The sequence below is a fragment of the Pagrus major genome, chromosome 22, assembly GCF_040436345.1.
Source record: "Pagrus major chromosome 22, Pma_NU_1.0".
Taxonomy (NCBI): domain Eukaryota; kingdom Metazoa; phylum Chordata; class Actinopteri; order Spariformes; family Sparidae; genus Pagrus; species Pagrus major.
The window spans coordinates 12,060,853-12,086,773 of record NC_133236.1 but is presented as its reverse complement, the minus strand read 5'-3'; the positions used below and the strand labels follow the sequence as shown (position 1 = coordinate 12,086,773).

At 39.5% G+C, this 25,921-nt stretch overlaps 2 protein-coding genes across 7 annotated transcripts in view; one reads left to right on the top strand and one right to left on the bottom strand.

Moving 5' to 3' along the window:
* The first annotated feature begins 138 nt into the window (after positions 1-138).
* On the top strand, positions 139-5,269 carry fsaf1 (40S small subunit processome assembly factor 1). Of its 3 annotated transcripts, none has more exons than XM_073493102.1 (9): positions 139-297; positions 1,810-1,989; positions 2,235-2,335; positions 3,665-3,724; positions 3,851-3,946; positions 4,070-4,156; positions 4,415-4,449; positions 4,673-4,817; positions 4,915-5,269. In XM_073493102.1, the coding sequence occupies exons 1-8, from the start codon at positions 219-221 to the stop codon at positions 4,809-4,811; spliced, it is 777 nt and encodes a 258-aa protein (XP_073349203.1). In that variant the 5' UTR covers positions 139-218; the 3' UTR covers positions 4,812-4,817; positions 4,915-5,269. The 3 variants fall into 3 exon arrangements, with proteins under 3 accessions (XP_073349203.1, XP_073349205.1, XP_073349204.1); XM_073493104.1 differs by having other exon boundaries at positions 4,679-4,817; positions 4,915-5,003; XM_073493103.1 differs by having other exon boundaries at positions 4,673-4,811; positions 4,915-4,994.
* A 6,378-nt stretch (positions 5,270-11,647) lies between these two features.
* The window catches only part of trim67 (tripartite motif containing 67), a 53,769-nt gene continuing 39,495 nt past the window's right edge, over positions 11,648-25,921 (bottom strand). For 2 of the 4 annotated variants that reach the window (XM_073493040.1, XM_073493041.1), the window contains exons 5-11: positions 23,918-24,065; positions 19,135-19,298; positions 18,732-18,870; positions 17,160-17,284; positions 16,876-17,054; positions 12,883-13,045; positions 11,648-11,695 (exon numbers count right to left, since the gene is read on the bottom strand). In XM_073493040.1, the coding sequence (XP_073349141.1) occupies positions 11,648-11,695; positions 12,883-13,045; positions 16,876-17,054; positions 17,160-17,284; positions 18,732-18,870; positions 19,135-19,298; positions 23,918-24,065 (966 nt within the window). Of the gene's footprint in view, positions 11,696-12,882; positions 13,046-16,875; positions 17,055-17,159; positions 17,285-18,731; positions 18,871-19,134; positions 19,299-23,911; positions 24,066-25,921 lie in introns of all 4 variants that reach the window. The other 2 variants (XM_073493039.1, XM_073493042.1) reach the window with 2 other exon arrangements.

Here is a 25,921-nt window from a genome sequence, read left to right as displayed (position 1 = left end):
ACTTTTAGTTGATACCAGCACCTGAGGAACTTCTCATGGGCGTGTAAACTGGCTTTTCCGTGGCACTTCCGCATCTACGGTAGCCGGGAAGGAACGACTCGGTTGTGCTGTAAATCCCACGTGTTTTTACGGGTTGTTGTCATTCTGATCAGGACTGTTATCGCTGACTTGAGTACTGAGAAGTTTTTTCGTTACCCTGCTCGTATCATTAGCTCAAAATGACCTCGAAGACAAACGGAGAAGCAGACGAAGACTCTCTGTTTCTCGAACACGTCTTGGATAAACTTTATGACTTTGGTAAGTGGAGTTAGCTAGGTAGCTAGCCATACTAGCTTACTCTAACAGGCTGGTGTTGCCTGACAAACACTGTTCCTTCTTTCTGGTTTGTGTCAGCATGGGGCTGCTGCTGCAGCATAGCAGTTAAAACAAGAATAATGTCGTCGTTGTCTTAGTCATGGCACTTTAACTCAGCCAGGACATTTAACTTACGTTAATACTAGCTAACGTTACCCCAATGCTAACATTAGCTGATCACCCTTCACTTAAATCACATAAACATTCAATGAAAATGAGTCGTTTCTATTAATCCAAGTCCTGTAAGCGATTGTTGGTGAATCCAGTGGGCTGTCAAACGTTGCAGACTTGTATCTTACGTTACTTAAAGGAACCTGTAATGAACAGAGGTGGAAGAAGTACTCAGATCTTGTATTTAGTACAAGTAGACAGTGTAGAAATACTCTACTACTATAAAAGTCATGCATTTCAATTTACAGTACATGAAAATACACGTAAAGCACCTAAAGTAAACGTACATCATGCAAAATGGCATATGTCAGAATAATGTCTGATAGTTATTGATGCATGAATGTGTTCATCATTTTCATGTTGAAGCTGATGAAGGTGGATTGGCTACCAATAAACTTAATAATATTACATCATCATTAATTTTTTGATTATATTTAGTACGCTTAAACTAAATGTGCAAAGTAACCAGTCACTAAACTTTTCAGATAAATGCAGTGGAGTAAAATGTGCAGTATTTGCCCCTGAATCATAGTGGAGTAGAAGTATAAAGTAGCAGAGAATGGCAATACTCAAGTAATATTCAAGTACCTCTAAACTGTACTTGAGTACATTACTTTAGCAATCTACATGTTTACTTTCCACCTCTGGTAATGAGTTAAAAGAAGAGAAGTATGTCCCACAGCATTCAATCCATTTTACAGGTAGATATTGTCGGATTAAAAAGATAAACTTCTGCTCTGCTGCAGTTTTCTTAACTGAGAGTGTAACCTCAATAATAAACTTAACTAAACACCTCTGGGACAGTGGCAATACAAACTGAACATTATGAGCTTTGTAAGGGTAGAGGGTTTGGCAAAGTTTTGCATATTGTATTGCTGAGATTGTTTTAAATTAATGTGTAACTGCAGGTATAAATTGTTGAAATCTGGTAGTAAGCTATGCCTGCGAAGCCGAGCCAGGCTGTTGTCTGGCTTGAAGATCGTAATCAGCTCGGGCTGCAACTAAAGATTATTTTTATTGTCAATTAATCTATTGATTATTTTGGCGATTAATGGATTAGTTGTTCTGTCTATCAAGTGTCAGAAGATGGTGACAAAGCCAATAATAGTCGACACATAATGCATTAATTGTTGCAGCTCTAAAATCAGCTTTTTCCTTGTGCGTCCTTCACTTCACCAGAGAAAGAATATTAAGAGCATCAAATAGTTAATCAAGTTTATACCAAAAGTTGCAGGAACTGGGATTAGATGTATTGCATGCTCATGTTGTTGACTGATGGTGCAGGTAATGGACCAGCATCCAAAAAGAAGTCTCAGAAGAAGAAAAAACGAAAAAGATGTGATGAAGAAGCTGAGGAAGAAGAGTTCTCAGCCATCGAGAATATCTGCAGTGACCCTGAGGACAACAGAGCAGATCATTTTGGCACTGAGCACCAGCAGCAACAACAAAAGACCGAGCGAACAGGTAGGCAGCTTGGCAACAAGCTGTGTAACAACACCACTCATATGTGACACAGACCGAATATCCTCCACTGACTCATTTAGTTTCCAGGAGTCAAGCCAGATAATTTGTCATGGCATAAGTGTTTAAAAATGCTAAACTGATGCATAATAAATGCCTTATCTTTGCATCCCAGGCTCTGTACATACTTTGTGCATAGTTCCATCCACCGCTCATTTCTCCACCCCTCTGTGTCGTGTCTTATTCAGGTCCAACCACCCAGCAGGTGAGTCGGGTGGAGGTTGTCACATTTCAGGACCCCAGGAAGAAACTGAAAACCAAGCAGACGCCAGCTCCTGACCAAGTGCCTGTAAGTCTACAGTTTCATATTTTAACCTACTCAGTATACTTCAAAGTCCAGCAAAGACTGATGGTATGATGGCCCAATCCTATTGATTCAGGTCACGATATGGCTTGATCTCTGGTGCATACATAAAATCTAAAGACGCATTACAAATCCCTCGATTCTGGTTTATTGTGTAGGATATAGGGGATGTCTGTCTGATTATATTTCTTTGATGATCTCTCGATCATTCATTGTATTATCTCGGGACACAAGCTTTGTCTTCACAACACTGAAATTAGTTTCTTCTGTCTTGGTACTTTTTATATGGTATGCTCGTTAACAGGGTAACTTGTTAATTCATTTGCTGGTTATTTTCTCAATTAATTGATTCATTTGGTGTATAAACTGTCAGAAAATGGTTTTAAAAAATTACTGTTACAATTTCTCACAACCTTCGGTGATGTATTCATATACAGGAAACTTGTCCTGACATTTGAGAAGCTTTAACCACAAAATGTTTCTCACTTCTGCTTGAAAATTGACTAAATCTATTAATAGACTATCAAAACAGCTTCTGATTAGTCTTTGATCGACTAATCAATTAATCTAATCGTCTGATCATTACAGCTCTACTCTTAAATATAAAAGTAAATTCTGCTCTTCAGTGTATTCGATGATTCGTGCAACCTGAGTCACAAACAACAATCCAAAATATGTCCAGATTCTTAGAAACATCGGTTTTGCCTGTCTGAGCTGCGTCTTTGTTGGATTGCAATTTCATACACAACACATTAGATGTTGTGGTTTTAAAGTCAGAATTTAAGCAGTGTGATCATCTGTTTTCATCCAATTCTACTGAAAAATGTAATGTAATTAAATTATGTAAATGATCAGGACCTAAAGATGTTGTATCCGTCTGTACCGAGAAAGTAATCAGCTATTTGGACGGTATTTTACATTTTGTTTGTTATTGCACAAAACATATTGCTCTGCAGGATGAAACGGTGGAAATGACCATCACAGTTTCTGGTCTAAGAAAGACTAGAAGGTGGTGAGAGTGAAGTGAATTAAATCTGTTTTTCAAAGAGATGTGACCACACGTCTGGTCATGAGAACTGACTATATACCTTTTTTTCCATCAAGTAATCTCTCATCTCACAAATACAGAACCATTTTCATTTGAGAAACTTGTCTTTTTCCAGTTGATCAGTTAAGACCTGACCTCCTTCATGCGACTGTGGGACCTTGAGTCAGTCTTCTCTGTTTATGTTCTTCTTGTCATAATGTATTCACTTCATATTCCCTCTCTCCTCCTCTGATCGTCGTTGCCTTCGGGTGTGCGCTGTCTTCAAGGCCCCTCAGATAACGGAGAAGAAGCAAAGTGACCAGATAGAAGTTCTCAACTTGGAAAAGGTTTTATTACATTTTAGCATTAAAAATTGATTATGCACCAAAGCAAATTTTAATTGCAGGTGAAAACTGTTAATGCGTCGACATGTAGAAATGTAATTATTCTGAAGTTGTGCATGTTCTCCTCAGGCTCGTCTCGAGGTCCATCGGTTTGGAATCACAGGCTATAAAAAGGAGCAGCAGCGTGTTTTTGAACAGGACCGAGCCGTCATGCTGGGAGCCAGAGTAAGGAAAACCCACAATGTACATTATTAATTGGCTTCACACTGCGAGGTTCTTTCATTAGTTAGACTTTTTAATAGCTTGGAGACAAAAAAATTTCCAACTAAATTCTTGTCTCTTAATCAGCCGCCTAAGAAGGACTATGTGAACTACAAAGTACTGCAGCAGCAGATCAAAGACAAGAAGCAGAAGGCGAAGGAGGAGGTTCAGCCGGTAAGACCTTCACCCTCAGTTAGCCTCAGGTTCAGTCCAAACTGAAGGGTTTCAGCTTTACTTATCTACTCATTAGAAGTACATGTATTTTGTTTGGTTTTCTTCAGTTAAAGGTTTATCAGGACTGTAATTAAATCATAAACACTTGTTGAAATAGATAAAAAAATTAACATACAAAGGTCATTTTTTAAAGCCTGTTATCAAATTCTTATTCTGCCTGTCCTTCTTGTTGTTATACCTCCTGTCAATGCTCTGTAGGACCTGAAGAAGAAGAAGAAGCAGAGTGGTCAAAGGTGAGTGAGACAGCCACTGCTGAATATATCCGTCAACATTTTCCTCAAGCAGATCACAGAGCATTATTACCAATAATTCATCATAATATATAGATAGAAAACAGCACTATTATTTCAATCATCTTCCGTCAAGATTTAGCATAGAAAATTTACAATTACCAGTTGGTCTCGTTAGATCTTGTTGGCTGAAGCCCGTGTTTTCCTGTTCTTCCATCTGCACCAGGGACAGGACTAAGAAGAAGGGGGTGTCCTCTGGTTCTGGCAAGGCCCTCTCAGGTCAGGTGGGCCGCTTCAAGGACGGCATGCTGATCCTCAGCACCAAGGAGATCCAGAAAATCAAAGGCAACAAGCGAGGCAAATAGGTGTGGGTGAGTTTAATCTTGTAAATAACCTAAGAGGAATTAATGAGTAAGGTGATACCTACAAGTCTTTACTTTGTGTTAATGTGTGTGTTTATGTCTGCAGGTGAGAGATAAAATCCTCCAGAATGGGAGAATATAAGCAGACCAAGAGGAAGAGCTGATATCCACGACTCTGTTTGTGACTCAGCTCACTGCAGGACTGTTTGCAGTGTTAGGAGGAAGTGGACGTGAGCTGTAAGGCTGATTTCCAGAGGACACATCACTGGTCTGCAGTAAAATATGAGACTGTCTTACTGGTGACAGACTGCTGAGTCAAGAATCCAATCTATCGATCTCCAAAATGGACTCTGAACGCAACACAGTGTCAGAACGTTAACGCATAAAACTGGAGACTTTTATAAATCATTGTTCCATCACAGTTAATTTATTTTGTTTTTATAAATGACCAAAAAAAAGGAGACATTTGCGTTTCTCGTGTTTTACACTGTAAAGGTTTTAAAATTATGCAGTTACAATGCATTTCTCATATACAAACCATGTAGTCGTACAAAACATTTACATTTACATCAGCAGGGAGGGAGGGACAGATGGGGGTAATTATTCAAATCAAAAAACAATGTACACACAAGTCTTGGCAGAAGTTTTCATGAAGAAACGCATACAAACCCTCCGAATGAGATCATGAGAAAGCAGGTCTGGTCTTGCCAGTGTAGTTTTTCTGCACTCTTAGTGTAAACATTACAGAACTTCACAGAAACCAGCTTTTATCAAACATAAAAGTTGATGGATTTTGAGCGATGATGAAACAATAGGTGTGATCTGGCAGTGTGCGTCTGGGTGAGGTCACAAATTCTCACCGTTTTCTTGAAGCAGCTTTTGTGTTATTTATATATTTTCATAAAAAAGAAGAGCATGAGGAAATATGAAGCTTATCTTGCAGAACATCGCACATGTTTCAAGCTGTAAGCAAATCTGTTTTTGTAGCCGGCGAGCCTGTTTTTAATCTGCAACCCTGGGCAACAAACCATAAACAGTATATATATCATCAGTAGCCATTCATCTTCTATACTGAGCAAATTGAACAGGGCGATATACAAAAGAAAATAAATATGTAATTAAATATATTTACATGGTTTATAGAGTAAATAAATCTGCCATTTGTTTAAATAGCTAACAGCAGTGACATGCTTTCTTCCCAGCACCAAATCCTGAAGTTAAACTAGTAAAATATCTCACATTCATGGGTGGGTAAGTGTCGGGTAAAGGGACATGCCGTACAAGCACTCAACAATACCATATCGAGACAGGAGTGACTACATTGTGACTTAAATATGTGATTTTTGTTTGTATCTGTCACATAAAGTATTGTTTGGACATTAAAACAGTGTATTCGGAAAGGAAAACGCATGACCTCATTTGACCTGATACACCGTCTAACTTTCTGCGCCTCCATTAGCTTTTTTTCCCTCCAGTCATGACGTCCTCTGCGCCATTTTGACACCAACACAGCCTGCAGACACGTAACCCCAAATCATCCAGACTTTCCAAAGAAGAAAATGGTTCCCCTGTGGTGATGCGATAGACGCCTCGCTTCACTCATGGACCTAAAATCTATTCCTGGTTACAGCAAAGTGAACCTCGGGGCAGGTCGACTTTGCACCTCTGCTCTGGTGTGGGAGGTGGGAGGACGGTCAGAGGGGAAGGTTGAGCAGAGCCGAGCAGCGAGATGCAAATGTAGCCCTTAGGTGGTGGCTGGCAGTCTGGGGAGCATCAGTAAAAAAAATCCCCCTTTGGGCAGATTGTTAGACGTTTGCTTTCTGGGTCGAGAGAAACTGGTTCAAATCCTGACTTTTACATTAATGCTGCATTCAGGTCATATGGGAAAAATGGTTAACGTAAGGACTAGTAGAAAGTACTGCTATAAAATAGACTTTAGTGATTCCATTTCTTGACACTTTCTGCCCTGTTTAAATTTAAATAAAATCATTTATATTTAGGTTTTATCACCTTGATTTATTCTTATCAATGCAGTGAAATTGCTTCATTAAAGGCGCCCTGTGGAGTTTTTGATCATTAGTACCGCTATAGAGCAGTGGTTTAACGAGTCAGTTGCTGTTTTGTTTGTTCCAATGCATGTACAAAACCACACAGGAGACGCGATACGCATTCTTGTGAATGTTTTGACATCCCTAAACTGATTTACAGGTGGCAGCAACTGGCCAAGAAAGGCAGGGATGAAGACTGCTGACAAGTAAACATGGATGTAAACAAAGCAGTTCTCAAAATTGTCACAAAAATAACACTGCAAATGCTCTATGAATAACTGAAGTGCTTGAGCGCATTTTTAGACCTCGTGGATATACATTGTTTTAGTAACACAGAACATAATCAGAAACTTGGTTTGTTTACAAGACGCCTCCACGGTGCACCTTCTAACCTGCAGTAGCTCATTTTTTGGCCACTTGAGGGCAACAGAAAAAAGCAGGAAAACATCAACTTATTATCACTTTTTAAGTTTTAAGCATTATCATTAGCAAACGGTTGTTTATGTACACAAGGAGCAACAGAATCATTCATGTAGAGTCGTGTTTTTGCCCAAAAATTCAAATGTAACTCCAGTATTCACTCTCCTTTTAGCTCCGTTTTTGGTCTCCACCAACTCCTGAGGCAAATATCTGTCTCTTTAACCGCTAAATGCTCCACTACGTTCAGCAGATAGTTGCTTATTGTGTCTGTCTGCTGCACAGTGGGGTTTTTTTAAGAGCTTCTTTTACAAAAACTGCGTTGAGAGCAGTCAGAGTGAATCAAAAGGGCAGAAACCAAAACAGTGAGCTGAGAGATGCCAAAATGCAGAGTTGGATATGGGTTCATTATAATGAGTGATTCCTTTCAACACTACACATAGTCACTTGATCTGGTATAGATGTTTTAATCTGCTATAAAATAATCTTTCCCAGATCATTTGAATGCAGCATCAGGTGTAAATAGTCAGTTGAGCTAGTTGGGCTTTTTGCATACTTAAATGTTAGCTTAATATGCTTCCTGTTTATGGTTCTGGGATCTAAATGTCATTTATTTAACATTCTAGGTAACAGCTTATAAAGACATAAATAAAAACATAATCCCACCGTCCCGATCTCCCAAAATGGCTCCATCATTATCCTTGTTTGTTAGTTTTAAAAAAAGAACCCAAAAACAGGAACTAAAAGGTAAAAGATATTAGCTTATTTAACCATTCTAATGCTCTACAATTAAATAAATTATTTTAAAAAATGTAACTGCAGGCTAACACAATTTATAATTATAATTCTGCTGCTGTATTGAAAATAAAACTCACTAATTACAGTGAGAAGTACCTACTTTGATTTACTGTATTTCTGTTCAGTCACCTGATATATTTAAAGTTTGTGTTGAACTGAGAATTTACAAGAAAATGTGGTAAATCAGAACGAAGTGCTGCCTGCAATCATAATAATTTGTCAACGTAGATATAAAAAACCTAAATGACTGCTATTTTATGTCCCTGATTAAATGTCTGAATATCATGAGATAGTAAGAGATGTGACACTTGTCTTGTCTGCTGACATGTTTTAAAAAGTCAGCATTTAAAGGTATGAAAACATGGTTGGTTAACACCGAACAACAGGATTAGAAGAGAAATGCATGAATCCTGTTGTTGCCACCGTCGACCAGCAGAGGGCGATCTGTGGCAGCAGTTGGCTTTAACATCACTCATCGCAAAGACAGTAATACAGTACACTATTTACAATACAGCTTCAGATATTTTGTAAACTTCTTCGATGCTTAATCCATGCTTAGTATCACGCGTCATAATCATAACTCACAGATCAATATTTACAGTTTGTGGATTTCCATTCACACATAAACTTCAGTCTTTCTATCGCAGGTCTGTCTGATAACTCCTCTCTCTCACTCACAACATTATAGGGAATAGAAATATTTCAGATATAATAAGAAAATCGATTAAATAATCAAAAAAAAAACTTCTCCATTCTCTGCTGCATCGAGATAAGTGATAAAATATACATCGTGGGTCATGTATGTCAAAACATCTTATAGTCACAGTGGTTTGGTTGAATCTTGAAGCTACTGTCCTCTACAGGCTGCTGTATCCAATCCCTGATGAGAAACGCAGCAGCAGACGTAGCTCTACCTGATGTGACTTTTCAAGATCGTTTTCAGTACGACAGATTAAAGATGCCTGAAAGCGTCGGAGACTCTACAGAGAGACTGAGAGATGAGCACAGGATGAAATTACCATGAGACGGCCGCACTTTCCTCATCTACTTCTTGGTGTTATAAAACAACAAAAAAAAGTCAGATTTTGGCTCAGTTCCATTTCATTTCAGAGTTTTCTGACATTGATCCCTCAAGGTGGAAACATTTTTGCATGAGACAGGGTGAAAAGTCCGGGAGAGGCTGCAGGAAAACAACATCAAGGCAGGAAATGCTCCTGCAGGCGGTTAACAGACCTCGTTCCCTCGCCTTGATTAATTCAACAGGACAAGGTACAAACTGTTTGCACACAATTTTGGCAACCAAATTAACACAAGCCCCCTCAGTTTATTAAATGCTGCTACAGGCGTGTTTTAACCTCTAACCTCACTGACACGCTGCTGGTTTAGTCATATTAAACTTCTGCTCTGCGGCCAAATCATTTTCACACGTAGAACTTCATTTAAATTCTGGAGGAGAGCACAAAGTTTACAAAAATGCTAAATATGTCAGGCTGAATATTTCCATTTGATGAAATGTTGTATGTAATGATGCTTTCATTTAGTGTGGAGTATTTGAACAATCTCACAGCGACTTAAGGGGAATTAAAAGGGAAAACTGGATCTTATCTGCAGAATGTCCATTTCAACTACATCTGAAAAGATGTTGAATTTAGTTGATAGCATGTAATGATTTAACTCGGCAGCGGCACGCTAATTCACAAATGAAACTTGAGCTCAGATTCGTCTGGTTTCCAGGCTAGTAGTAGCATATTGCTATTAGCAAAACATGGCAAAGATGATGAGAACTAAATGGCTTTACTACTGACAATATGCAGACTGGAGGGACAGAACCGACTAGAAATCCAAACAATAGAGTCAGTGTATAGTAGTCTGTTGTTTCTGTGAACTTAAAGGAATAGTTTGACATTTTGGAAAATGCATGCATTTGCTTTCTTGCCAAGAGTTAGATGAGAAGATCGATAATACTCTCATGTTTACGGCATAACAATGAAGCTAGATGCAACAGCCGGTTAGCTTAGCACATAGCATTGAAATGGGGAAACAGCACCTCAAAAAATCACTGATTAACATGTTCTATCTTGTTTGTTTAATCCAAACAGAAAAACAAAGCTGTTTCACCCAACCCCAGTCCTTATACTAATAAGTGTATTACGGGCATGGTTCAGGTGTGACAAACAGGGAGAGAAGAGACTGTTTGGAAACAACAATGGCGGTCTTCAAGAGGTTAGCGTAGATGTTGCAGTAGCATCTGCTATATCACAGCTGGACGGCACTGAAGGTGTGTTGGAAAAGGTTTTTTCACTGTCCTCTTGACTGGCATCGGTACGAATTTGATTAACTAGCAGACTTCACTGGTGACAGCACTCTCATGTTAGCCCATGATGGAGACAGACATATGGCTTGTCCAATCATCTGCTATGTATATTTTGAATGTGCCCTCTCCAGTTTCTAGCAGCCTTTACAGATGGTTCTGTGTGACAAACCATCTGTCACGTCAGGTTGGTTTTAACTACTTTAGGTGGCCAAATAAAGCATAAAGAATGCTTTCCCTGCCTTTTATTCTACTACTAGAGGTAGAAAGACGTTTAGAGCTAGTAAACTGTGACTGATAGGCCTAAATCGAAAAGTTCCTATAATCATAATGAAGCCATCGCTAACTGCCAAAAGATTCACATAGATGAATTAACCACTGTAGATTGCAAAACAAAGCATTTTTCCTGCAGGGTGGCCTCTCCCATTCTCTGCAGATTTGTCACATTGCTGAAGAATGAAATGGAACCGAGGCCGGATCCTTCCCAGCTTAACCTCAGAGGGTAAATGTCTTTGACAACAGCACCAAATAATCTTGAGAAGGAAAAACAGAAAACAGAGAAATAAGTGCTGTCGGAGCAACAACTGGGATACAAACGGCACTGAAATTTTAGCTTTTAAATATTTCATGAGTGAAACATCCCGCGGTGCCGCTACAACCCCTGCAAAACGCTGTCTTCATCTAGTTTTACCTTGAGAGCTGTAAACACACCTGAGAGAGAAGCAACAATAAGCACCGCTGAATCGTTCTCTCTTGTTTTTTTGCCTCCTGAAATCACTTTTAAAACTACAGTGGTGTTGTTTTCTGATGGTTAATCTTAAATTACATCCTTAAAAAGCTCAAAACATATCTCATAGCATGGTGAGGGAATCTGCACCATTGAATCTGTCAGAGTGAGAAGGTCGATTAGTTTAGTTTTAGGCCTCAAGGAGAAATTTCAGGCTGTAGGTACAAGCTGGAATATAACATAAGTGTGTTGTTTGTATGCTGGAGTTCATAGGGAAAAAACTCAGATATGAAAAAAGTATGGCAATCCACAGTAACTCCAGTCCCCTCTGCAGGGACGTCCACAAGCTCCAATCAACTTTGTTATAGCCAATAATAACTCAGATTTATTTCCTTCGTCCCAAATTATGGAGCAGAGTTTCACATTGAAGCGTATCCAAGACACAGGGCACCTTGAGAGGGACGAGGGAGCGTAACGGAGGCTGCATCTGACATCGTTGGTTTGTATCCAGGGCAAGCTCGGAGGGAGGAAGGATCTCCTACTGTTTGGTATTCTTTGGCACCTCCAGGCCCGTCAGTAAGGTCACCTGGAAGGGACAAACAGAGCAAACATGAAGTGAGATCATCACTTAAAGAGACAGAGGACAGACTGTGAAGAGATCAGTCAGGTATTTGACGTGTAGTTTAATTTAGGGAGGTTACATCTGAACACTCAGGTTTTTTAAAACACACTTAACAAATAATTGTTCACCGGATTAAACCATAATTAATTAAACATATTCAACAGCAGGGCTGCAATAAAGGTTATTTTCAATGCTTTTTATTCTGTTGATTATTTTCTCGATTAATAGACAAGTATGCAAGTAAGTAGAACTTAACTCCCACTTCCAAGTTCAGATGTCAGAAGGACAACTTGTTCTTGTTGTCGTCTGTATTGCTGCTATTCATTACCTAGAGCACTTATATGAAGCAATGTACTGCCTTTCTTTTTTTATCCAATTAATCTCTGGGTCATTTCATTCAAACAATCATTTAATTAACTGAATGATCGTTTGAAGAATAAAGGTAAAAATGGCCTTCGCATGTTTTCAGAACCCACGGTAACGTTTTCAAATTGCTTGTTTGGTTTGACTAAAAATCTGAGAATATTAATTTTACAGTAAATCCTCACATTTGAAATGCTGGAACGCTTTAATGCATTTTTTGTTGTTCAACGTATTGATTACTTATATCAGCACTATTTGTAGTGCATGACCAAAAATTGGGAAGGGAACAAGGCAAAGATGAAAAGAAGACACAAGAGAATACAAGGCTGCAGTTTTTACATCATCTGCACTCGAGCTGCAGCCTCTGACAACTCATGTCTCATCTTGGCAGCTCTGGTATCAGCAAGAAGCTCTAATCTCCCAGCTGAATTCATCTCTCGGTTTGCTCATTCATGCAATAACTGTCTGAAGACATACACGCACAGTACATACAGGCGCAGTAAAGAACACATGATAACTACCAACCTGACACACACACACACATCAATATTGCTAAGAGGGCACTACATTTCTCCATCGAAGAGGGGACCTCTGTTTCTGGTCATTTTGAAAAAAAAAAAATAGAATAGAAAAGCTTCTTTTAAGGTCTTTTACCATAATATTATTTCAAATGTGATTTTTTAATTCTTTTAAAGGAATTGCCAAGAGGGGACTTGCATCCTTCAGCGACGTCTACCTATCATAGAGAACACACACACACACACACACACACACACACACACACTGACCTGTACGTTTCTGTTGAGGCTGACAGCGGGTACAAAGACCCCGTCCAGGCTCTCGAAGGCAGTCGGTCCGTGCTGCTCCTTGTTGATGAAGAAGGTCAGTGTGTGTTTGGTCAGATCCAGCAGGACGCCCACAGTCGAGCCCTTAGTGATGCCGCCCTCCGCCCTGAGCACACACACACACACACACACACGTAAGGCAAGGCAAGTTTATTTGTATAGCACAATTGTAGTGTAATTGTAGTGTAATTGAGTGTAAAATTACATTAAAAAAGACATTAAAAACAAGTAGGTAGACCTTGATTTAAAAGAGGTGAGAGTTGGAGCGGACCTAAAGTTTTCTGGGAGTTTGTTCCAGATAAGTGCCCGCGTAATAACCGAACGCTGCTTCTCCAGGTTTAGTTTTGACTCTAGGGACTGAAAGCAGACCTGTACCTGACGACCTTAGAGGTCCGGATGGTTTATAACGTAGCAGCAAATCAGAAATGTATTTTGGCCCTAAACCATTCAGTGCTTCATAAACCAAAAGCAATATTTTGAGATCTATTCTTTGACAGACAGGAAGCCAGCATAAAGATCTAAGAACCAGAGTTTTGTGATCTACTTACATATATCAGCAAAACAGGTTAATTTGTGGTTTATGTAAAGAGGCTCCGTTTTAATTAATTTCTTGGATAAACAATAAGGACAAGGTGCATAAATATGACAATTTTCCCATCCATCATAATGACAATATAATAGAACGTGTTGAAAACATGAATAAGGGAGTCTGACACAAATATTCTTTGTCTTCCCTTCTGTCTTTTATTCTTTCATTCTTTCCCGAGAGCTTATTAAAAAGGAGTTAAAACTGGGACTCACAAGCGGACCAGACTCCATTCAAGATTGTTAAAATATTCTTGTTTTATTTTACATCTGCTAATAAAGTATTAAAAATTTAAATCCAATATTCAGTGGTTTAGATTTTTCATCTTTTGTGTCCATAGTGTCTTTACAAGCTCCTCAAAACTCTAGCTTGAGACTTCAGGCTACATGAACGCAGTCTAGTCTGTGTGATGATGTGACAGAAATGGACATTTACTGAATGAACTGCAAATGTATATATGTCCTAAGAGACAGTTACTGTGTGACTACAGAGAGTGAGTTAGGTATGTGTCCACAGGATTTGTCCATACTCCCATTCATTATCTATGTAAGCAGCCGTGCGATGCATTCTGGTTTCGAGAGATGGCGTTGTGTTGCCAGCTCCTCATTCGCATAAAGTTGAGGTCTTGGCTACTTCATGCAAATCAGGGTCATCCAGCTTAACTCACCACCTCTGGAAACCCCTGATAAACTATATAAACAAAGTTCAAATACAAGATTCAGCAACTGCACAACTTATTTCTCGCCTAAAATGTCTCTAGAAATGCATTTAAAACCTTTAGAATCCAAGATGGCGGTGCGGATGGCGGCCTCGGTGATGCACTCTCTGGTACTTTTTCTGTTCTTGTTTATTTGTCATGTTTTAAGCTGTCCCTCTCTGATCTCATCTCATCTCATTTCAGTAAACTATTCTATAATAAAAGGGAAAGTGTCCAAATACGTAGGCCCGCGAGTGGCATTTATCCAATCAGATGCAGCCAGTATGTGTTTGCGTGGTTGTCAGAGGGTGTAGCTGCTGGTCAAGAGTACAAAGCTGGGAAGTGCCGCGAGCCCTTGCATCCAAAAAAATGCCCCTGTGGACTTGTACCATTAGTCTAGTCTGCCTGAGTGATTGACCGACTCATTGTGTCTGACTGAGGTTATGGCCCCGACCACGGCTCTGAAATATCAGCAGCCTAACTGTGCTGTGTGTTGATGAATCCATGGCTCTGCCCGAGGTAGCAGACAGATTTGCAATTGCACCTTTTTCTCTCAGTCTCATATTGGATCTATAATATTCTCTAAACCGTTTACTATAAATAGCTTCGTCAGTACTAAGGTTATGTTTTTGTTTTATCCTCATTCTTTCAGTTCCGTTTCCTGTTTTATTTTGGTGTCTAACCCTCCTCTCGTTTCAGATCCACTTCCTGCCCCTGTGTGTTTCCCTGTCCCTTGTGTGTCTGCCCCTCCCTGATGTGTTTCACCTGTGTCCAATTATCCCCCACCTCTCTCGTGAATTTAATCTGTTCCCCGTCTTCTCTGCCAGTTCATCTTCGCCCTTCGTTGCAAGCGTTCCAGAATCCTCTCTTGTGTTTGATTTCCGAGTTCTTTTTGAGCCTGTTTTCCAGCCTGTCTTGCCTCAGCCTTAGCCCCTTTTTGTGTTTGTTTGCTACACTGACTGATTTCCTGAAACAAACTATCTTCAGAAACAGAAGAGAAGAGCAAGAGGATAATATAGGCACACTTCTGCCTGTGGTATTCCTATAATATTTCTGTGATTCAGTAATGTCTGTGCTGAAAATACACCCCCAAACCAAGCCACCTCTGTAATAGAATAGCGTTAGGGTGAACCCTAACTGTTGGGCTACCCCCCTGTTAAAAATTAACAAATCACAGACTGTTGCTACTGAAACTGTCCCTTTGCTTGGAAGCTAAGGAGTGAAACCTCCTTTATAAATTTGTTTCTCTACGCTGCCTGCTCAAACACGTGATGCCTGCCTCAGGACTGGGCTCAGCGAGAGACGAAGAATCAATATGTGGTAAATAACAACATATAAGATGAGGTGAGATCTGAGATGATTAACAACATGAGAGCGAATGGCGTAGTGAATAAATCTTAAGGCTGGATGGTCTGAGGTGGAGGAAGAGAAATAAAGTCTGAGGTTGTGAAGAAAGAACATTTTCTTGTTAATAAATGTTTAATGAGGGGTTGATAGTTTCATTGTGACACAGAGAGACGCTGCAGAGATGTTTTGATGTCTGCAGTCTTCTTCTTTTGCTGTTCCCTGGTGTGTTTGTTAGTTGGTGTTGTGTGAACCCCCGGGGTCTCGCTGTCATCCTGTGTATGTATCATTATCCAGCACGTGTGTGTGTGTTTGTGTGTGTTTGTGTTTACTTCTGCTATGTGAGACTGAATGCAGTACACAGCAGAAAACATCACCACACAAAATCTCTGTCTCCTGCATTTTTTATCGACATATAATAAATACTAATAAATTAGTTCAAAAGATGAGTATCACTTTCTGACAAAGCATACAAGTTTAAAGATTTTAACAAACTAGCTTATTTATTGGTTATTAAATAATCTATTTATGTTTGTAAACATCAGTACATACAGCTTTTGAGTTGCCAGGTTGGAAAAAAAAACTCTTGGTAAATGATTTACTGACATTTATAACTGCAAATGTTTTTCTATTATAAAATGAGTATTGAGTTATTGATAAAGAGGTATTCCACTAAAATACTCAAGTCTGTATCTATAAATATTAACTTTGAATAAATGGATTTTGGTCAACTCTTTACCGCTAATACTATAAGTATTTATACATTTATAGACCATTGACAGAGTTGACCTTAGAAACCACAGCTGACAAAACAGTCCTGACGCAAGGTCCACTCAGTAGCTGTTCTGGAGCTTTCAGCTGTAGCATCTTCTTCAGACAATGGAGTTGACTCACGCAATAATAGATGTTCAAAACTACCTTTTTGTTTGAGGAGTTCTTGTCTTTATTGGCTTAAATATTGAGATTTAACTTCACTGTACATAGAGAGCAAACCTAGTCAAATCTCTTGTTTTTGTACACATACTTGGCCAATAAAGCTGATTCTTCCCCTTAAAAAGGTGGCTGAACTTTCAGATCTTTCTTTGACAACCACACAAACTCCATCTCCTGAGGAGGACTGACGTAAAAGGAAATATGTCCGTATTTATTTCCTGCATCTGTGCAAACTAAACAAGGGACTGATATCAAATTTATTCCACAAAAAAATCGAATATTACCTACTCACTAAATACATAACAAAATAAAATTGTTACCTTTAAGCTATCGAACATTGGCATACATACATAATCAGCCATTTGTCTGCACCTACCTGTTGGTGTGGGAGTTGTTGTGCATGAACCAGGAGCGATTGTTGTCCACATACATGGCCCATGCCTTGTCATCTTTCCCTAACATCATGTCCTTCATGGTGTTGATCCTCGCCACACCAAACGCAGGGTCCGGGTGGTTGTCATAGCGATCGATGGCAACCTCCCAGTAGTGGGTGCCCTGAGATTAAAGAGGAAGTAGAATTAATTTCATGTACCAAAGAATGGAAGCTTGATTTGGTCACCTACAAATCTGATAATAAATGTGACTTTAAAGGGTGTTTACCTTTGAGAAAGCAGCTGTTCCCAGCACCACACGGTCATCGTAGCTGTTGCAGCTGACGGTCTGGTTTTCATTGGTGAGAACGATGTCCCGATGAGCTGTGGAGGGGTCAAAGGTAAACCAAGCCACTGCAGGAAGGAAACAGAAGACATTGGTGATGTTATATCCACCTGCTAATCTTCACTTTGATTTATTTTTGAATGTAAAGTAAACTCAGTGAAATGTGCAAGTCCCATTTTTATTTTTTGTTAGTCAGAGAACATATTAACACATTTTTCAGACAAGGTACATATGGAAATCCTTGTCTGGCAATTTTTATGTAAAATTATATCGTGCAGGCCATGTGAGGGAGTTTAGTTATACGTTAAAAACACACATAAAGCACACACATGCACACACACACACACACACACACACACACACACACACACACACACACAAAGACACATCACGCGAACGCTGTAGGCTGAAACATCAAGGACACAGGACAGAAATGCTTCATACAAGGTGACACATCCAATATTTACACACACAGGAAAAATTATACACAAATTGAATTTTTTTTGGCGCATCAAAGTCAAATTCAGAGTCTTTGTCGCCTCCTCTATTACTCGTCATGCCAACAAGTGTCACATCCCATAATTTCCTTCCTCTGTGTAGCTGAAAGGAAGCTACAGTCCTAGAGGAAAGAGGAGGAACAGGAGGAGGCGATGAAGGGTGAGTGAAAGAAAAAGAGGTCGATGTAGGCAGAAAGAATTACAGACAAAGACAGAAGAAAGAAAGAGGCGGGAGGGATGAACGGTTATCAGTCAGAAAACAGACTAACGCCTGTTGTTGTTGTGTGTGTGTGTGTGTGTGTGTGTGTGTGTGTGTGTGTGTGGAGTGAAGTGATTTAGGAAAACTCTGCACTCTCATCCCACTGTAGCAGTTATGAAAGGTTTTGTAATTATCCTTTTTTCCCTCCTTTTTTCTCCCCTTTATCTGACTCATTTCTCCTTTTTTTACATTATTTTCTCTTTCTTATACTTTTCTTTTCCCTTCCATTCTTCCTTGTTCACACCCCTCCATTGCTTCCCTTTTCTTCTCTCCTTACCTTTCATTTCTTTTATCTATTCTGTCCTCGTCTTTGTTTCCTGATTATATTCCCTCCTATTTCCTCTCCCTTCTTTTTTGCTCCTTTCTTTCCTTTTCCATATCTCCTTTTTTCCTGCCCACTCCTTCCCTTTCATTTCCTCCTCTCTTTTTCTGTCCTTTTACCTTACTCTCCCCTACTTCCCTTTTCTCTCCTTTCCTTTCCTTCCTTTGTCTGCCACTCTCTCTTCCTATCCTCTCCTGTTCTTTCCTATCTTTTCATCCTTTCTCCTTATCTCTCCTCAATGTCTATGTCCTAGAGTGAAATGCGCTTTATTGCATCTTAATCATCTTCCTTTACCTTCAATTAATCTTCCTTGAAATTCTAATGAATTTTCACAAATTAATGAACGTCATTAAACCTGTTTTTATCAAGATTATCACACACAAAAGTGAAGAAAAAAAAATCTCGCAATAGCAAGAACAACCTACCACGCAACCTACCATCAGAGGTCTTGAGCACCACAGTCTTGCTGTATGGCCCCACACCGATGCCATTGTAGGCCTTCACTCTGGCATTGTAGGAGCTGTTGAAATGGAGACCATCCACCGTACACACCGTCTCCTTCCCAACATACACCTCCTGAGGGCACACACAAATGTTAATCGAACCATTACAGATGCAGATTAAGTGCATGCACGTGTATGTTCGCTGCTGCATGGACTCAAGAAGTCACGCACTTAAAATGAATGTTTATTGATGACACACATATCTACACACACTACCCTCTGGCTTTACTCAGAGTCGAGCAGCATATGGATTTTTAATAATCAAATACAAAAAGACTTGCTTCAGGATAGACATCATTTGTATTCTGACTCCGTGTGTGATTTGTGAGGCACCGACCCTGTACTGTCCTCCGTTGCCATCGTCCAGCTCCAGGATATAGCCCTCGATGGGGTTGCTAGGGGGCGCAATCACCCTCCAGGCCAGGGTGGCGCTGTTGTTCCTGGTGCAGCACTTCTCCAGCTGCAGGAGCGGAGCGGCCGGCACCGTGGGTCCAGACTCCACTGTGGGGAGGAATAGATGAGGTGAGACTTAAAGGTTGTAAGCAGGGGATGGAGGACGAGAGGAGGGAGAGGTGATAGGGTGGATGGATGAGGAGAAGACAGACAGGGTGATGTCGTCAGCTGGTTGGTTGCCTTTTAACAGACTGAAGGGAGAGAAAGAGGAGCTTTAATGTGGATCTACCAGCAGATAAAAAAAACAGACTTAAAAGGTGATTGAGCTCCGGGTTCATTTACAGGGCAACAGCTGGGTGAAGGCTTTAAGTAGGCCATGTGAGGACATTACACCCCCTATTGAGGTGGTAGTGCGACTTGTCCACAGGGTTTGACTGATAAAAGCTTTGAAGACGTCTGGATGAAGCTTCCAAAGGCAAATAATTCAACTCTATTTGGCTTATTTCTTGGTAAGGAGTATGTACGATACGTTCAGAAAACCTCCCAAAAGAGCTTCAAACTCCCAATCAAAAGACAGTCTGATGAAATAGTTTAGAATTAAGTCAGGGCAGGATTATCGACTCAGGAAAGGGAGGAACCCAGCTTCATATCAAAGGATTTTTATTATATAAAGACATATCTGTCATATCTTGTGCTAACAGGCGGGGAGAAAACTGCACTCCAAAAGGAGCTCAAACAAACAAACAAACAAACAACAAAAACAGGGTAAAAATAACCACTGAACACACAAGTGGAGATTTCAGGCTTGTGACGTCTGCTTCATACCACTTCTTTATTTGTTATCTGATCTTTCACGACCAAAAGAACAGGAGTGAAGACACAGAGGAGAGGCAGCAGTCAGGACGGAGGGAACAACAGTGCAGGATCGATCTAATTTGGACATATCAATAAGTAAATTCAGTAATTTTCACAGCATTTGTAGCCAGAAGAACTTCATGTCATCCACAACCACAAGAAAGTGAATATTATTTGTAGCATAGTATTTATATCTTGAAACACCCTTTTTACATTTATTTAAAGAAAAGTAATGTCTTCTTTTCATCATTCATCATCAAATCATAATCATTTTGCCATTTTTCACTATACATTTTCTCAGTTGTTGGGAGGACCATGTTGAATACACATTTTCTATGATTACATTTTGTCTTTTGAATTACCACAATGCAATGCAACATTAGCTGCGGAAGAGGTGCAAAAGAGCATTAAATATGTGAAAACATGGCAAATGAAAAAAGATATTTAGCGCACGCAAATGAAAAAGCTTAGAGAAGGAGTAGTAAAATGATTACTTAGTAATCAAATACTAGCATGGGAAACAGAAAAGTACTTCGGGCAACAAATGTCTGTAACTGAAACTTTGCATTCCAGTGAAGGCATCACTATTCTGCAGAGGTGCCATTCATTGGAGAGGAACTGGAAAACAGAAACCATGCAGAGGACAGAGACCAGGTAGACGCTGTGGGACAAAAACACAAGTGAGTTTCCAACCAGAATGCCCGTGAGGGACTATCAGGGCTGAGGGAACGAGGGAGGAGTGACAAAAATCAACTCAAGGAGGGAAAACAGAGGTTTACTGGGAAAAGTCTCCGAAATACCTCCTGGGCTCTCTGTCTCCATCTCAGCCTCACCACTGCCTGCTGCTGCCTGCATTTGAATCAATAACGGTTTCTCCTGCACATCTGGAAATATGACGTGGGTTTGGAAGTTTCAATACAAAAATAGGTAAACAGAGGATGTTTAAAAGCAGTTGGATCTGACAGGGAGTGGAAAAATATAGATGTGCTGCATTAGAGACATAAGAAGTTACTGAAGCATTGAAGAGGATGTGTCGTTTCACCAAAATGTCCAGAAATTGAAACTGAAATTCTAATAAGAGGCAGGGTTGTAGTTACCATTGAGAACAGTCGTCCTCAGTGTCCTTACTTATGATGAGTGAGAATAATTTCAGGCTACTTGTGAATCAGAACACTTCCTTGACTATGTTAATGCTCAGGATGTCAAAGACTGAAAAATCAAAGACTCGGAATCCAATGGTCTATCTTTAAACCCTGTCGCTTTGTTCCCAATGATCAGTTGGATGTGAAGGTTGTGAAGGTGGTGAAACGTACAAAAGTGTTTCATGTCACAGGCCTTAGAGAACAAAGGAGGGACGACCAAAGCCTCTCGACTACTTACAAGTGTATTGGATTCACTTGACAGAGGGAAATTAGAGAAGGTCTATTTCAAATGCACCTCAACCAGGGTAATGACCTGCAGATGTCGGTCCCATTTCTTTTATTTACGGGCTTGAATTTGTCTCACTTTTGAGGAATTTGTCAGAGATATAAAAAAATATATATATTTAAAATTCAACAGCTTACCTTAAGTGGCTCTCATAAGGAACCATGAGGCATAATAAGCATATTATAAATCTATTATGAGTGAATAATCATTATAATCACATGATAAAATAATCATTGACTACACAGCACTGAACTGAATGTAATTTTCTGATTATGTGTTGATTATATTGCCTTTTTTAATGGATTTGCAATGATTTTCGAATTAATGAAGCGTCACAGCTCATTAAGAAAACAAAATATTGCCCGTAATATGAAGTCTTAAGGATTGATTGCAACGAATCATTTTCAATTATTTAGTATTTTAGCAAGGTTGACTACCCATCTGCAAAGGAAATCGTCTGATCTTTATTGCCTCAGTGGAGCAGTATCACATTATGTATGCACACTGCTGATTACATATTTAATGTACATTAACAATACATCTGGGTAATCTCTGCAGCGCAATGAATGTAAAGGATGCTGTGTTTACTCATGCACACCAACTGGTTGCTGGGTAGCAACAGCCAATGAATAGCTAATGAGGTAAGCACATTATTGTAACATCCTGAAGAAACCTCAGAAGTAGAACAAAAAGTAGAGATGTTTGTGTATGTTTGTGCATGACAAGATCATTTATTTATAGAGCCCATTGAAAGGGGCACTCTACTCATTTTATACATGAAATTCAGTTTACTCCTAAAACTCTGAAACAGTGTTTTAAAGTCATCTGTGGGTCAGGAGGAAGCTTTTTAAAGTCTGACAAACCCTGACAGTGTCATCAGTCAAAGGTGTTTACCAAGCAGGACGGATCTAATGCTGCATAAACACAAGATCTGCAGAATGGTGAGAACAGGAAAACCTCCTGTCAGTCTGTCTTGGGAGTGTTCAAGCATTATTCAAAGATGGTCACCCCTGTGCTAGGCTCGTTATATTAAAAAAATGCCAATATTAGCTAATTTTGAGGTGTTGCTGTTCGTTAACTAGTGAAAGGCTGAAAGGCTTTGGAACACTAGCGTAATCCGAGAAGAGCAACTGCCGGCTAGTCAGGAGGGACTGTGACAGCAGAAGAAGTTGGTGTGTTTACAGGGGAAACTACAGGACACAATCCCCTGTATTAGCACCGCCACTGACTGTTTGTTAAACAAATCAACCCCAATTAAACTTCAGATAAGTTGCACATAATACAGCCTCTATGCCTGATGCCTCAGTCCTAAATCTAACTAAATGAGGATGTCACAACCAATCACAAAAGAGAGCCCAACACAGAGTCCCTCCCCCATTCCTTTGACCTTTCCATTCTAGCATAAAACCTAGTGAAATTAGATGCAAACAAAGTTTATATAGCTGGTTTAAAATTAATCAAATTGAATGTAGTGTTAATTTTTTGGCGTTATTTAAATGTAACTGCCAACGATGGAGGTTTTGCAGCCATTTTGCAAACTGTTTGTTGACGCTTATCTGTTTTTACATCTTTTTGACAAATTTCATATGAAATTTTACCAACTTGGTTACACATAATTTCAAAGTCTGAGGGAGGCTTCAAAAGTTGCAAAGTGGGCTCATTGAACAGAAGTGAAAAAATATTACATCAGTTATCAAACTGAGATCATATAGAATAGCCTAAATCTGTCAAACCTAGTTAAAGAGATAGTTCAAAGATAGTTTACAGTTTTTTTTCCCATTTTCCCAGAGTCCAAACTACTAAATGCCCCAGGAAAACCTGTTCATGTATATTGGTGTAATCTGAAGTTGTGTCAAACAGCAATATAAGAAAATCTTGGCTCAAACATTGAGTATTTATGGGCTCAAACAACATGATCATGATCTAATAGGCATCCAGGAATTGAGCAAAACTAAACAATTAAACTAAGAGGCGGGTGAAGGACTGCCTTTATCCAAACGTTGTCTGAGGTGCAGGCGACATTCTCAGACTCTGAAAACCCATGGTATAAACAACATGATGTTGATGCTCCATAATGACACAAATGAGTGGCATTGTGGGAAATGGAGGATCCAGTGTTTCTGGAGCTTGACCCCATACAATCAACTATAAATCATACTCAGCTATATTGAATTTAACGGTTCTTTTTCAACCTTTCCCTTGAGAGACCCCCATCTTCATGAGTTCAATACTAAATCAATGGAGTACTCCTTTAAACAACAAACATTAACCTAGGCATCAATACAGAAAAGTATAGTAAAAAGGCATATTGCACAGAAACACATTAAACAATGTAAAGTTCAGGTGATGCTGTAGTCATGACTGCAGTTATAAAATAGGACTTAAAACAGGATTAAAACTGTCAGTTGGAGGTGAAATGTGTGTTTTTGTATGTTCACCTTTGCCCTGGCAGAAGTCCAGCATCAGGATGGTCTGTAGCAGTGAGTCGGTGTTGAGGGTGAGGTCAAACTCAGGGCCTACTTTTGGCTCCAGGGCCCCTTTCACCCACTGGTCCTGAGACGATATGACTCGCTTTATCAGAGCATCGGAGATCTACACACACACACAGAGACAAGTTAAAGTGTGTAGATATACCCATGTAGAAGAGGATAAAAACACTTGTACACAGTGAAGGATGATGAGAATGGGAAAAGACATGCACAGTCAAACAAACGCAGGAAATGAGAACATCTGCATTCAATATTTCCATTTAAATATGCTTGTAAGGCTGTGATACGATCGCTGCATACAGAACAGCTTCTCTGTCCTGGGATCTGTTCCATTAGCCCGGCGTCATTACATTGTGTCTGACAAGTGAAATGAGCCAGGCATTAGTGCAGCTCAAATATTTAAGGCAAAGAATTAGACCCCTCGTCTGCTGGTAAGAGCTCCACTGCCTCAGGAGAAAAAATAAAGTGGATACATTACATTAACTCAACTGCAAAAAAACGGCGCTGCTGTCTTCTTTAAACATGAGCCGAGGATTTGTAAATTCATCCTCGAGCATTACAGCGTAAATTGCTTCCACTTAAAACTATTTTCTACACATGTTCCTGAACTCATAGTTAGCATCAAAATCCACCTCTGATTCCTTAAGAGCCTCCAGTTAGGATCGAGGCATTGGTAACGATAAAAAATCACATAATCAATACGTTATAAAATATTCAGAAGAAATGGAAGCAAGAGGAAGTGTGTGTGTGTGTGTGTGTGTGTGTGTGTGTGTGTGTGTGTGTGTGTGTGTGTGTGTGTGTGTGTGTGTGTGTCCCTCAGGAGTGTCTTTGATCTCTATTTCATGTGTCTCTTTCACCTCACTCTCTTCCTCTTGCTGTCTCTGTCCAGGAGGAGAAATGATTCATAACCAGAAGTACAGACACCAGACCTTTATCTCATATAATTCAATAGAAATCGGAAAGACGGCCATTAACACAGCTGAGGGGATGGAGAAGTTTAAAAGACCAGCTGTTCTTTATGTTTTTACTTTCTGTAGGAAATGTGTTTTCTTCTTGCCATTTAACACTTGTGTTCATTTGATATTGGCTGTTTTGGGTCCCACACACACTTAACACATACAAAAACAAAAATATCAAAATTATCATCATCAAAATCAATATTAAAACCCAATCTTCAGAAGTGGTAACTCTTCCATGTCCACAAACTGGGCTTGCATATTTTACAAAAGGTAGGAATGACTATAAACTAAGGTTATAAAAAAAATTAAAATAATAATGATGCTATGTATGAAACCAACCAGGTTTTGCCATGATAAGATCAACCAGTTATGTCGCTGCTGTCAAACTTTTAACCTGTTCTCCTCTCTGCTGTTGTCATTTCAGTGTAAAATCATTGCAACCATCTTTCACCCCCTTCAACCCTTCACCACCACCAGCGTCTAGGCTCTATCGGGCATTTTCCTTTACTACCTACTGCTTCAACTTTCCTCTTTAAATATAGTGGACGTCACTATGGGGCCTAATCACCAAAGACTCATATTTCTTATCTGACGTGCACATGGTGATAAAAATACTCTTTATTCATTCAGAATGAAGTTTCTCCTGATTGAACTTGTGTTTTGGTCAATAAAGTAAAACTCAATTGTTGTACAATTGTTGAAACATCTTGAACAATGGTCTCTGGCTTTGCAACAGTCTCACCTTGCTGTTAACACCACCGCCATCCCATCTAACATGACAGTCAGCTCAAATACATGTGTTTGAACGTATCTGACATTTGCAGAAACGTAAAATGCCAACATTTTGTTTTGGTGAACGGACAGCAAGTAGACTTATTTAGACTTGAAGAGGAAAGTGCTCCATTAAAGTCCTGATCATAAATCCAGAGCATATAAAAATCTATTTTAACCCTGGTCATATCTAACAAATCGCATTTAACCATGTTTCATAGCTGTGGTC